This window comes from Psammomys obesus, unplaced genomic scaffold (assembly GCF_907164565.1).
Source record: "Psammomys obesus unplaced genomic scaffold, mPsaObe1.curated_primary_1811, whole genome shotgun sequence".
NCBI lineage: Eukaryota > Metazoa > Chordata > Mammalia > Rodentia > Muridae > Psammomys > Psammomys obesus.
Window position 1 is genome coordinate 11,697,401 of NW_026596109.1, and position 14,935 is coordinate 11,712,335.

The 14,935-nt window shown below is 45.7% G+C and overlaps 1 protein-coding gene across 5 annotated transcripts in view; it reads right to left on the reverse strand.

Annotated features, from left to right (window-relative positions):
• Osbpl9 (oxysterol binding protein like 9) overlaps positions 1 to 14,935 on the reverse strand; it is a 121,125-nt gene that overhangs the window by 91,313 nt on the left and 14,877 nt on the right. For all 5 annotated transcript variants that reach the window (XM_055628790.1, XM_055628788.1, XM_055628791.1 and 2 more), the window contains exon 2: positions 7,561 to 7,611. In XM_055628790.1, the coding sequence (XP_055484765.1) occupies positions 7,561 to 7,611 (51 nt within the window). The remainder of the gene's footprint in view (positions 1 to 7,560; positions 7,612 to 14,935) is intronic.

Consider the following 14,935-nt stretch of genomic DNA (forward strand, 5'->3'; position numbering starts at 1 on the left):
GCTGGATTGAAGGTGTGTACCACCCCTGCCCAGCCTTCTCTCTGAGGTTTTTGAGTGTCAGTTTTTCACGCTCCATCAGTACTTGAACCATTGACGCTGCTTCAGTTTGCAGACAGTAGCTATGGCTTCAGAGTCTTCTCCAGTGGATGGATTTCTTGGTTTTCTCTCTCTTTTTTTTTTTTTTTCCTGTACTCACAGAAATACCATAAACACAAATATGATTCAAAAATCTAAGATAGAAAGTGGTTGCTTTCATGATTTGGGGAAAAAACAAAGCAAAACAAGACAAGAATCTAGTCACTTTGCAGGGTTTGTTTGTGTTCACAAAAAGAGCAAAGCAGGTTGGGGAGCTGACTCCATGGGCAATAAAGGGAAGATGGCCCTCAGAGCATTAGCTGTCCACACCCCGTAACAGGCATGTGGCCCGTGTTCGCACACAGCACAGATATCCCACTGTACGGTAACCGCACACCGCCCTCACTGCAGAACTGACAGTGGAACTCTACTTTGCACTCATATAAACACGCTCGCTACACACGCTCGCTGAGGTTTAGTGAACACCTGGCAACTTGCTCAAAGACCAACCATCAAAAGGTAGAAGCCACATGCCTATAATCCAGCACTCGGGAGGCAGAGGCAGGCAGATCTCTGTGAGTCTGTGGCCAGCCTGCTCTACAGAGTGAGTTCCTGGTCAGCCAGGGCTACACAGAGAAACCCTGTCTCAACAAACCAAAATGAACAAGCAAAGTAGAAGGCAATTCTAGCAACTCCTGATCCAAAGAAATACTTACTAATTACTTCAGTACACAAAATGAATACCTATTCTGGGCCAGCTAGGAATGTAACAAAAATAAAGCATAACTGCGCCCTGGAGAAACATGCAAAGACAAGAAAGAAGAAGTCAATGCACAAAGGGAAGCAAGAATGCTTGCGCTCAGCCTGCTCATGAAGGTGCTGCATGAAGGGCCCGCTTTAGCATCATTCATTCACTGATTCAACAAGTCCTGAGTTTTTCTAGGTATAGTTTTAGGCTCCACTAAAAAGACAAAGCAACTTTTCTTTAAACCTCATCATTTGTTTGTTGAAAGCAAATACACACACACATACACACCCTTTCCTTCCACATTGACAATCTATACACACAATCCATGCTAAGAATATACATATTTTACCTCTTCTATGAGTTAAATATACACTTCATATCTGAGTATACTTTTGTGTTTTCTTAATGACTGTATGCATTCTTTAGGTTATCTGCTGTTGTTTCTGTCACAGATTTATAGTTTTTTATACTTTTTTGGTATTAATCCTTTGTCAAACATATTCCTTACATTTTCCCTCTGCCTTTCCTCTTTGACTGTGGTAATAATTTTGAGGTTATTCAGGTCCCCCTAAAGCCTTTCAACAATGGCTTATAACTTCTCTGCTTTAAAAGAATACATTTATCCTGTAAAACAAATTCCTGGATGAGTTCTACCTATTATTACAAAACACAGATCTTTAACTCTTTTCCTAATTGGTTATGGGAATTACTGAGGAGTGTTACTAGTTTTTGCACACTGCTCTCATATATAATTAGCTGTTGTTGTTGTTGAGACAGGGCCTTACTGGGTAGCTCTGGCTGACCTGGAAATTTCTTAGTAGGCCAGGCTGGCCTCAAATGCAGAGATCCACCTGCCTCTGCCTCCTGAGTGCTGGCTTAAAGGTGTGCGTACCACATCTAGCCCCATTTCCTTTTATGCTTTATTTTTTATATGTATGTATGTGTGTCTCTGTGCATGTATGTTACATATGTAAAGGTGCCCACGGATGCCAAAAGAAGGTGTTAGATACCCTGGAGCTGGCTTGTAAGCAGTTGTGGGTCATCGGAAATGGGTGAACTCAAGTCCTTAGAAGAACAGTATGTACCCTTAACCACTGGCCCATCCCTCTGGTCTCTCAACATCCAAAATTTTGCTCAAAGCTAGTTGTACAGACAAATTTTCTGTAATTTTTTCACATTCTTTTATTTATTGGCAGGGGGGCTGGACATGTGTGTCCTGGCACACATGTGGAGGTTAGAGGATGACTTGTGAGCTGGCCTCTCCGTCTATCATGTGGGTCCTGGCAAGTGACCTCAGCTCATGTGGCTTGGCAGCAGGCATCTTTACCCACTGAGCCATCCCACCACTGCTTCTGTGGGTTCTTGTGGCCTTTAAGCACATGATCATGCTATCTACAAATGAGTAACTTTCATTCCCTCGTTCTGATCTTTTTTATTTGTTCCTTATTCTCATATTACAACATGTGCCAGGACCACTAGAACAGTTTATAGAAATATCTGCAAATTCAAACTTTCTGACGAAGGCTTTTATCTCTTGCTTTTCCTTCATTTGCTATTCTGGGACCTGCAGAGTATCACACTGAAGCAGGAGCAAACACAGGCGCCCATCTTGCTGCTGATTTTACAGAAATTGTGAGGCCCAGAGATTGCTCAGCAGTTAAAGTGCTCATTGTGAAAGCGTTATCAAGCCCAGAGTCTGGATGGTCTGAACCCACATTAACGCTGCTCTGCCTAGAAAGCCAGCATTTGAAGGCAGACAGGGGCCCTGCAGCAAAGGGACTTGCATGGCAAGCCTGCCTTGATAGAGAAGGTAGAGAGCCACTCAGGAAGATTCCATGTTAAGCCCCACATGCAGGTGTACATGCACCCCCACAAGAACATGCATGCAAACCACATAACACAGAGAGTGTGAGAGAGACAGACAGACAGATTCGGACAGAGTGAGGGGGGGAGAGTCAGGGAGACAGAGAGTGTGAGAGAGAAGGAGAGAGAGAGAGGAGGATTCCTCGTCCAGCATCTCTAAGGCAGCAGGTTCAGTCACTACTACTTTTCAAATATATTAACAAATCTGAGGCAGACAATTCTGTGAGAGAACAACATGATACACAGTCTTGCTTTGCTTTGTTGTTGTGTATATGTGTGTGTGTTTAAGAGCTCAAAAATGAATGGAAAACGTTGGCTCCGTTCATACAGCTAGTTAAAGGCAGAATTCATTCTTAGCCTTCATTTCACAGATGTCATGCTCTTGTCTCCAGTTCACATGCCTCTCGAATGCAGTTACTATTTTGCTTTTGGATAAAACATGGGGTGGGGTTGAGGATCTGACCCAAGCACCAGCCATTACTACTTCCTCAAGGCAAGTGCGCCATCTAGTGGCTCGCTTTGAAACTAACAAAGTCACACATGCCTGTATGGCCTTGCTGAGACTGGAAGTGATTGGAGTATGGCTCAGTAGGGGAGTGTGTTCACAGCATTGCCAAGCCCTGAGCTCAGTCCCTCGCTCCAGAAAAATGTCTGGGCCTGATGCCTTGCAAGGTGTCTCAGGCAGTAAAATGTGGACTCCTGATGTCCTGCACATACCACGAGTCTTTCTGCAAGCCAGTGAGCAGCACCCCATGGCCTCTGCATCAGCTCCTGCCTCCAGGATCCCACCCTGCTTGAGTTCCTGTCCTGACTCCCTTCGATAATGAACGATGATAAGGAAGTGTTAGCCAAATAAGCCCTCTCCTTCCCCAACTTGCTTTACGTTGTGGTATTTCATCGAAGCAGAAGAAACCGTAGACAGTGTCTTAGCCTCACAGAGGATGACCCTCCACCTCTGATCCTCCTGCCTCCACCTCTCCAGTGCCGGGCTTAGAGGCATTCACCACCCATGTCTGGCAGCTCTGAGGATGGAACCCAGAGCCTCTTGCATGCTAGGAAGCACTCCACCAAATGAACTGTACCCCAGCCTTGTCAGAAGTGCATTTCCATCACACCACCATCCATGTGCCAAGTAGTGAAAGCCCACAGAATTCTGATAGAAATGTAGTATAATCTCCACTTAAAGAGAACTCAAACTCAAGCCTACAGCTGCCCTCTTTCAGTCAACCAAAGGGTGAAGTAGGATTTAAATGAGGTGTCTCTGTTCTTCTAGGTGGCAGGCAGGATTCTAAGAATGACACTTGTTCTTGGATAATCTCTCCTGGAACTACGGATGAAAACTATGTGATGAGATCGCTGCAATGCGTATGTTAAATAGTAGCAAAAGGTTCTCTAGCCTAAGCTAACTGCATGAGCCTTTTAAAAACAGAGTTGTCTATGAGGGGACACCAGAAGGAGTCACAACACTAGGGGTCAATGTGTACTGTCCTACGAGGAGGAGACGGGCAGTTAGGCCCAGCCTCCCAAAGCAGAGTAAAGGCAGTAAGTGACAGCAGCAAAGAGAGCTCCAGATGTTTACAAGCAACTACATTTTACCAACAGCCTGCAAATGGTTCTTTCCCAAAGCCTCCAGAGAAGGCCAACCCAGTCACGCTGATGTCAGCCTTATAAATCGCAGCAAAAAATCCCCCTGAGCTGTCTACCTGCAGAACTGTGGAAATTCCAGTGTATTTTTGAGTATGGTGACAAAACATGTTGGTCTGATATTTACTTAGTGTTGCAGCACTAAGGACATTTATCCTGCTGTGCAACTGTCACCACCATCCATCTCCAGAAATTTCCTGTCGAAACTCAGCTCCATACCCACCAAGTAAGTTATTTCCATGCCCAGGCTGGAAACCACCATTTTATTTCCAGTTTGCATGAATTTGATGATTCTTCTAACAGGATGATATTTGTGTTCTGTGGCTAGCATATTTCACTTAGTATGACATCCTCAAGATGCTCACATGTTAGCATATGTGAAACTTTCCTTTCTTTTCTTAAGGCTAAATAGCATTTGTCTTAGTTTCTTTTCCAGTTACGATAAAATGCCCTGAGACAAGAGCAACTAGAGGGATAAAGGGTCTGTTTCCCTCCCTTTCTTCACTCACTTTACAGAAGTGAAGCCCAGCCCAAGGGGTGGAGCCTTCCACGGTGGGCAGGTCTCACAATACAGTCCAGGAGCCCAGCCCAGGGGGTGGAGCTTTCCACGGTGGGCAGGTCTTCCCACCGCACTAACCCAACAGAGGGTCATCCTCCTGGTGATTCCAGATCTCCAGTGAGGACTGAGCTCACTGGGCCCAGGGTTCTGTGTGGTTCTGTGCATAGCCACATATGATATACAGATACATCTGTATGGGCAATTGAATTGTTTTGCTTCAGGGCTATTGTGACTAACACTGTTACAAACATTACACAAATATTTACTTAGGTTCTTGTTTCCTTTTTTTTTTTTTTTTTTTTTTGATATGTAAGGGCTGCGGCCTGAAGTCATTATCTTAAAATCTAGGCAAGTGAGCAAGTGAGAGGAAATAATTAAGCGGTTATCCTGCCTATTGGAGCTGCACTGTTAGGTAAACAGATAATAAAATTAAGCATCACAAAATTAACATAACTATAGATTATCTCCATTTTGCCAACCCAATGAGAGTAAGTACTCACTGAGCATTAGCTCTACTACGGTCAACAAGGAATGAGAACTGGACATGTGTCTCCTGCTTCAAGACACCACCTAGTCTTGTCAGCAGGGTCGAATTCGAGTCTGATGCAGTCTCTGGATGCAGCCGCCACCCAGAGCAGAAACAGGAGAGAGGAAGGCACTGACCCCAGGGTACTGTCAGTGGAATGCACACTGCAAATTCCAGAGGTCTAGGGTAGAATACTTGGAGGGGCAAATGTGAACAAAAAGCACAGAGTTTTACAGTGAGCAAACAAAGCTACAAACTTGCTACGTGCTGTCCCACAGCTCTCCAGAAGCAGACTGAAGCATTCCTGAGCTCAGGGCATGGAGACCAGCCCAGGAAACACAACAAACATCTAAAAATTTCAATTTAAAAATCCGTACGATTTAGGGATGTCACGCTACAATATAAAGAAACGCAGAGGGTGATTACCCAGCGGGCAGGAGGCACCTGGCTGGGCAACGCCCAGGCTGCAGGGCAAAGCTCTCAGCCTGAAAGCCAGGCACAGGGAAGAATTCCACCACATTTCAAAACCTACAACTAAGCAGTGCATTCACTGTGACAAGACAGTGGCCCAACTCCAAATACAATCCGCTGACCTGCTGCCCCAAGTCAGCCCTGCCAAGGCCTCCCTGGGCCCACCTCAAGCCAAGAGCAGTTAAAACCAGATGGAGTATAACTGGAACCAATAACGAGAAAATCCACCTGAAAAGTCTGTCTCAAAAGAACAAGAAAGAAACCCAAATAAAAAAATAAAAACAACCTAAGTTGCTTTTTGTTTGTTTATTTGTTTTTCTAAGACAGAGTTTCTCTGTGTAGCCCTGGTTGTCCTGGAACTCACTCTGTAGACCAGGCTGGCCTCAAACTCAAGACATCAGCCTGCATCTGCCTCCCGAGTGCTGAGACTTAAAGGTGAACGATACCTCTGCCTATACCAGCCCCTATGTTGCTTTCTGAAAACCTTTAAGCTGTCATATATCCAAGTTAGTCTTGTTTCCATTCTGCAAACCAGCCACCCTTACTCCCATCTCAGTTCAAGACTTTCCCCATTATGCCTAAGCTTAGAATTGTTTTCCAATTCTTGGTAGAACTGTTAATAAAGGTAGCAATGTTTACCAAATATATTCACATCTTCAAAAGTAAGGGTGTAACCTAGGATCAGTTCAACACACCACAGACCAAAAAAACAAAAAACAAACAAACAAAAAAAAAATTGATAAGGGTGACGACAGCAAGCAAAGCATTTGAAAAGGAGAAAGTTGCCGGCACTGGAGGGCTAGCTCTGGTGGAGTGAGTCTGTGACCTGTGCCCCAGCTCTGTGCTCCTTCTCAGCTGTCCCTACTGAACAGTGGTAGGCAGTAAACAAGCAACTAAGAGCAGCAAAAGCCCAGAACTGCATTGTCCAATAAGACAACCAACAGCCACAAGTGAGCTGTTGAGCACATTGATAACCATGATCTGTGCAAAAGACATGCCAGACTTCTAGGACCCGGAACAAAAAGTCATGGCAACGGTCTCTTTCTTTTTTTCAAGACAGGGTCTCACTATGCAACCCTGGCTAGCCTGGAGCTCACTATGGAGACAAGGCTGGCCTCAAACTCAGAGAGATCCACCTGCCTCAGCCTCCCATGTTATGTAAGATACCTGTTAATAAGTATTGGCTGCCTGTTAAAGTAATATTTTGGATATATTGGCTCATTAATTTCATTTGCATATTTCTCCTTTTTAGATGTGGGCTGCCATCAGTTTGTAAGTTAAATGTGTGGTTCAGGATATCTTTTGACTGCCCAGACTGCTATGCACATGATCCAACAGCTGAGAAGAGAAAAGCAGCTGCTGAGAGCTTTTCTCACTCTTTTCACCAACATACAACTCACTTAATTCCAGCCTTGTCCTTTGTAAAATGAGGTTTCCAAGGAGAGCTGGGAGGTGCTTTAAGTCATGGATTAAAACACGAATCAAAGTAACTGAGTTCTAGTCCTCGTCCTGATACTTTCTACAAGTCACTTGGGGAAACCCAGTTTTCCTCACTGAGACTTGGGTATTGGCCCCAGTAGCTAAGGAAGAAGTCAAGTTAAACCTAGACTCTGAGACTCCATCAAAAGATGTTTTCTGTTGAAAGTGGTCTTCGTGAATGGAAGGAGTACTCACCCTGAGCCGGACACATCCTCGTCGGGAGCCTCTCATCATCTTGTCCTTGGACTAGAAGAAAAACAAAACGCTCAGTAAGTAAAAGCTTACACAACTGTTTTGTTTGTTTGTTTTGGGTTAGGTTTGCTCTGTGCAGCCCTGGTTGTCTTGGACTCACTTTGTAGACCAGGCTGGCCTTGAACTCAGAGATCCACCTGCCTCGGCCTAAAGATGTTAGCCAATATGCCCGGCCTTAAAACAACTGTTTTTAGAGTTATCTGAGAACTAAAAATCAAGTAAATTTACAGAACTGACCATTCTTTCTGCCCATCGCCTGCCCCAAGAGAAAGTGTCTCCGTTAGGGGAAATTAAATCAAAACGGTTTGAAATGCAAACGGTCTGAGGTCTGCACACATCAACCTGAGGACTTGACCCTCGTCCTCACTGCACTGCTCCTCCTTCTGCATATCCCTTCACCACAGCCCAGCGTGTCTCACCTGCAGTTTAAGACTCTCCCCACTGACGCTGACAAAAGGCAAAGGGCCACACTGTGGATGCAGCACTCAAGCTTTGTGTGTGCAGTTCCCAGTTGTCGCTTCTCGTCTAGGGCTCCTTTTCTGCCTTGCTGCCACTCAAAGCGCTTTGGTTGCCTGATCTGGATTCTCATCTGTGAGTGGCCAGTGTCCTGTGTGTTTCCTGGTTGTGATGTGTGTCCCTGTGGGGCCTTCCTCAGAGGGTGAGAAGTCTATCCTGGCTTATCTTATGCTTCAGTATGGTGCTTGGTATACAGTAGGTGCTCAAAAAGCACTGTTGTCCCTTCTGTCCCCTCATTAGCCTCGGCACAACACTGGCTGTCACAACAAGCACAGAGCTGACATCAAGCAAATGCTCCTGAAAGTAAACTGGCCACGCAGAGTAGAGTAAGAGGGAGGGGAGGGTTTTTAAGAAGGATACTTCCGGAATAACTGATACAGTCCATTACCCACATAAGTGGGAAAAAAACATCAAAACAAGCCGATTCCATGTAACTGTACAACTGTCCCACTTGAAGCACAGATGCCCTAAAATGTCCAAATCTCTATGCAACAGGAACTCCTCCTGTTCAGAAGTGATTGTGGATGACAAAGATATATTTTAGGGAGAAAAAAACCCTCACTACCAAACACGATCAAAGAGTTCTTTACTAATAACACAGCTAGTGGAAACACTGCCAAGAGAGGCATCCTTAAGCATTTAATAACCCCCTTATGGACCTATATTTATCTTCTCTGCAAAACAAGAAAGGGGGCTGGAAAGATGGCTCAGAGGTTAAGAACATTGGCTGGTCTTCCAAAGGTCCTGAGTTCAATTCCCAGCAACCACATAGTAGCTCATAACCATCTATACTGATATCTAGTGCCTTCTTCTGGTGTGCAGGCAGATGCTGTATAAAATAAATAAATAAATAAATCTTTAAAAAAAAAAAAACAAGAAAGGCAGGGTACAAAAACATTTATTAGGTTAGAATATAACCTATCAGATTAGAATACAAAGCTGTAAAGTAAAAAAAAAGGCGAAAGCCAGGACAGCCACCCTGAGCTGCCGGCATTGTAAAGCAGTTTTAAAATCACAAGGCACGGGCCAGACAGGCCAGGGCTGTGCTACCATTGGATTACGAATTACGAAACACGGAGACAACTGGAAGCAATTACACAAACAGGAGAACCCAATATGGGGTGTTCTACAAAATAGCTGACAGACTCACATAAAATGTTAAAAAAAACAACAACATAAACACATAAACAGTAAACATAAACATAGCACATAAACAGTCATAACACAGAGCAAAGCCAGCACCAAGTCCCATGAGCTCCAGAGGGAGCTCTGAAGGGACCAGAGATCTGAGTCTGGCCCTGAGCTGCAGGAAGGAAAGCAGGTAGCATGCAGGTAGGCACTTGCAGCTGATGAGCTGAGCCTGCTCCAGGCCCACCCTGGGTGGTTGCTAGGTCAGTAAGGTCTCCATTGCCTGTTACCATCTCCCTGAGGCTGCTGGATCCTTTCTTCCAGACACAATAACCTGGAACCACTCCCAGGCGGTGCCCAGGAAGCGGCCGTAAAGACCAGCAGGCCTGCTCTAACTCTGAGCCTGGCCACACAGCAAGCTCCAGGCCTGCCTGGGCTACATACGGAGACTGTTCAGAATACATGTAAATATGTAAAGCAAAACACAACAAAACATTCTTGCAGTCCAAAAGCCCCCGCTGCTCCAGTAGCCAGCCTGGCTTCTCCCTGAACCAACCACCTTCACGCCTATGGGTTTTACCAGACTGTTCTCTGGCCTGCAGCGTTCACACAGGGTGCGGGTTCCCTAACAGGCTAATTCCTGCTTCCCCTCAGGGACTTCCAGCTGAAGCCCTGGAGCACATTATCACCGTTCCTGCACAAGCCTTTCTTAAAGACACTCTTTCCCTTCATTAAACTCCCCTGGATTTCTCTGTGTTCCAATCAAAAGCAGTAGAACATGTCATGATTAAATTTTTCATTTTTCTTTCATCTCAAAGAATAATAAGTATTTTCTTTCCCAGCGGCGTCTGAAAAATCGTATCTTAGCAGAGGAAAGCCATTTAGGAGCACACGCAGAACCATTCAGCTCAATGTGCTGTCTGCTGCCCGACAGGGCTCTGGCCTGCTGTATCGAGCTACAGGTTATCACTTAGATGACTTCAGCAGCCCACTTCAGAAGCCACCTGGAGGGCCAGGAGAGATGACCCAGAGGCTGGGAGCGCCAGCTGCTCCTGCAGAGGACCTGGGTTCCTTTCCCAGCGCCGCACGGCACCAGCTCCAGGGTACCCGTTTCTGGCCTCTGCGGGCACTGTGCGCGTCAGGCACTTACACACGTGCAAGCCCCAGAAAATAAAATTGTAAAGTATTTTTCTTAATCTTCAAGAGCCAGCCAAATGGCCCACTGGGTACAAGCCCTAGAGCTAACCTAGAGCCCTTGCTGGGAGGAGAGACTGACTCCCAAAGTAGTCTTCTGGGCTCCACACCTATGCCTTGACACATCTGCCATACAACACACACACATACACGCACTCACACACACACGCACACCACAGACAAGAAAGTAACGCTTTTGTTAATTAAGAAATACTCAAGGGCTGGAGAGATGGGAGAGATGGCTCACAACCAGAAATATAAGAAACACTCAAAATATTCTCCATTTAGGCTCCACGGCTGCAGACACCACTAATGTCAAATGTAGTCTTTAAATGTACAAAATCATTTCAGTCCCCTACAATTTCTAGAGTTACTTATAAGGCTCCAGATATCCAGGGATAAAGGACGTGCTATATAGACAGCACAGTCTATGAACCTCGGCGGCTGTGGAGTGCTGAAATGGCTCTGCCGGTTTACCAACAGTGCAGCCTTGACCGCACTTCTGTTCCCTGTTCGTAAAATGGAGACCTGAGGTTGTCCCAAGTGTGGAAACCCTGCAGCACACCCCTGTAAAGGTGGAGCAAGGTTTAGGCTCCTACCTTAAAATCAGCAAACACAGTCTGTAGTGGTGCTCTTTAAAACTGAACAGGCCCTGTTCTCACGAGGGACAAATTTTATCAGCGGTCAGCCCGTAACTGCCCAGGCAGGAGCAGAGATAGTCTAAAGAAAGCCCGCGCGCCTCCTCCTTCCGTTATCAGACTCTGAGACAATGGCCCCCAAGGAATTGGAATTTCCCAGGAATCCTGGTGCGGGCAGAGAGATATACTTATCAGAGAGATTTCACACAATTGTAACCTCTTGCAAGACCAGGAACGAAGAGGTCAGTGCCGGCAGGTCTACGCGTGACTCAACTGTGTGCACACCTCTTGCCCTCTGTTGCCATCTGAGCCTGGAGTCTGGCCCTGAAGGACTCAGAACCACTGCACCCCCCTTTCTGCTTCTCACTGTTATTTGTCGCTTTAACTGGGCCCCCGGGGGAAGGTGGACTGTCTGTAGCTAGTCAGGGCTCCATGACACCGACTCTGACCCCAATAACTCTGGTAAGAATGACGTCACTCCCAAATATGACATGTTAACACCTAAAACTTAAGAGCAGCTCAGAGGTCTCTCTCGAGTCTTCTTGGGCGGGATCGGATTTGCAGAACAGGACAGCCTGTAACTTCCTTGCTGAAATTCCATTAACCCAGGGCGATCAGAAGTCAGGTGACGACAGGGGACGACGCTCTAAGTCCAACCAGCTAGAGCCAGGGGAGCTGTCTCAGGCCACTCTCCCACCCCCAAAGTCACTTCCTCCTCCTCAGAGATGTCCCTCCTCACTGTGAAAAGACAGCCACAGACAGCTGATTCATCCTGGAGCCCTGCTGTGTGTCTCCTGGATGCCCTCATAAACTCGTGTGTACTTTCTCTTGTTAATGCCCGACCGCCTTAAATAACACAGACTGCTCCAATAAAAAAAATTTTTTAAAGCACCAAAAGTCTGAAATTTCCCTTTCCTGCTCAGTCTCTCCAGCTGCACTGTTTTTATGCTGTGTCATGTCTGTATGCCTGTTTTCCTTGTTACATAGGAAGGCTAATTATCATTTTTCCATTATTACTTTCAACCTGTCTCCCAGAGCCAACTTAATACCTGGGGGCCAGAGCCATGTTCGCTGTACACCTGGCTCTGGCCTCCTCTCTTGGGCATCCTACTCATTTGACAAACACAATTTACTTGAAATTTGCTTATTTAGTCCCAATTCAGGCTATTCAATACTCCCAGGTAAAACAGAAAAAAATTTTTTTTTTTTTTTCTGATAACCTTCTGAGTTGTCTTGTTGAGATGGAGTAATCCAGGTCTCAAACTAGTTATGTAGCCGAGTAACCTTGAAACATTCGTCCTTCTGCCTTCACCTCCCAAGTACTGGGATGCCAAGCATGCATTCCGGGTGTTTTTCCTTTTTATTACATTTGTTTATTGGGGGCAGGGGGCACGTGCACTTTTGATGATAAGTACCCCACTCCTAATTTCAGGTTTTGTTTACTGAGACCTGAACCCCTGGACCTAGATTATTACATACAATTGTGAGTTGCCATGTGGGTGCTGGGTCCTCTTCAAAGGCAGTGATGTGTTCGTAATTGCTGAACCATCTCTTCATCCCTGGAGTAGCTACCTATTTGTATGTTAATTGTAACTACTTAGCTCTCCAACATATTTCTAAGCTTAAAAAAATCAGTTCAGTATATTTTTAGCATGCATTAAATACCGAAAATGGGGGGCTGGGATACAGCTACATGATAGATGGCTTCTTTAGCATGCATGAGGTCCTGGATACTGGATCCAGAACAGCACAGAAAAAAGGGAAGCCGGGGGGAGGAATGGGGGCCTGACTCAGAAAATCAGATTCTGGCTTGAAGCCACTATACCATGCTATCTATGAAAACCTGTTTAGTTAAAATATAAATGTGGGTTTATACTACTTCACAAAGGAAATGTGTTAGGAAAAGCTTCCTACAAACTCATTTAAAACTCACTGGATAGATCAGTTTGCCATTTACACCAATCCTGCTATCCTTGCACAAAGTAGAGAGTGTCTCCCAAGCCTGTTAAATAAAGACACTTAAACATTTGTTTGAATACTAATTTTTACTTTGCTTAAAATACATTTTCTTACACAAGAATCTCACCTGACTTGTGCAAATCTCTCTCAGCTTCTGCTCTGATGTCTCTGGACCTGTGCCCTCACATAGCACATCTATTATCTCGCCGGATAATGTATGTGTGCCTCATCGCTTTTTTCTAAAAAGACAAGGTGTCTGATTTATTCTTCTTCTTTCCCCCTAATCTGGCACCCAACCATCCTTCTATAAAGACTAAAACACATTTAGTAAATGACAGTGGGCATCATAAGGACCAGGAATGTGAGCAAAAGTCAAATGCTTTAGCACCGAGCCTGCTGGTGGCTCGTCCCCAGGCTGTGTGTGCCTGGCCAGTGTTGCAACCTGGACCTCCAATCCTGGTGCAGGACAGCAAAGTCCAGTGCACTAACTACGAAGACCAAAACCAAGAACACAGAAACACTTGCTCTCAGAAGTGGGATATGTAAGAAAAGGACAGGAACTTTGCAGAATGACAATAATTCTCTATGCTTCGATTAGGTTATAGTGATGAGGATATAAAGAAATGGGAAGTCACTTAACTATACGTGAGATAGGTTTTTTTGTTGTTGCTGTTTTAACTTGGTACAATCAGCATTGCAGAAAGCAGGTCAAAACAAGAACCACAGAGTGTGGGTTCTGGTATTGGGTGTGTCTCCGTACGATACTGCATCTCCTTGTCAATGCCATTAAACATCTGTAGCAGGAAACTGCCCTTGGCCTGTGGCTGCTTATGAACTTGGCATCCCATATCCCTGCTTTGTGCAGCAGTCAGACAGCCGAAGCTGCTGCTCCACTTCTCGCTGTGAATTAATGAGCAGGACACGCTGGCTTTGGGCGTGACCACGGTGCATATCTCACGGGTGTTACAAACGCTGGCGTTTGTTATCACTACCCACGTGTGCTGGCCAGGGCCTGTGCCAGTGCTTTTCTTACTGTCAGATCTGCCACAGTGCGATTCCGAGACAAGCTCCTTTTCTACTTATTTGTCTTTAGTTTTCTGAGGCAGGGTTTCACTCCAGTCTGTAACACATGCTGGCCTGGAATGCACAGCAATCTCTTGCCTTGCTCAAGAGACAACTTTTGTTTGTTTTGTTTATGACAAAAGACAACTCTTTATACATAATTTTTGATTGAATCTTTCAAAATTTTGCATCATTCACCCCAATCCCACTCATCTCCCCATCCTTCCATATCTGCCCTCCACCCTTGTAGCCTTACTGTCAAAAATTAAAATTAGAAAAGAAAAGAAAAACAACAAAATCCATGTTGCCCACCCCTCTGGCAAGGGCCTGCCCCTGTGTCCACTGCTGCCTTCTGTGCATGGACCATTCCGCTCCTGCCTTTCCCGCATCCTGAGTGTGTACCTTTTCTCCAACTGCTTTACCTCAGGAGTTCACGGCACTGGGCCATTAGGCTAGTCTGAGGCCTCCAGCTTCTGCTACCACATCCATGCTGGACCTTTCTAGAGACTCTCAGACATCCTGCTGTTGCCCTGAGTCCTGGGCACCCTGAGGCTATGGGTCCCTTCACCAGCAGCTCACAGATGGGAAAGGGATGGGTGGCAGTTGAGTTAGTCAGGCTGCCAGCCTTCCCAAGTCCACACTACCACAGCCAGCTCTCCCATTGGCCAGGTGAGGGGCAGCTCCAACTCTTCTGAGCCACATGGTGGCCAATGGCGCGTGGGGAGGAGCCAGCTCAGCACAGTCCTCATACACCACGATGGGTTCAGACTGCAGTATAGGCCACGGATATCCTCACAGCGTTAGGTGGTAGTGCAGGCCAC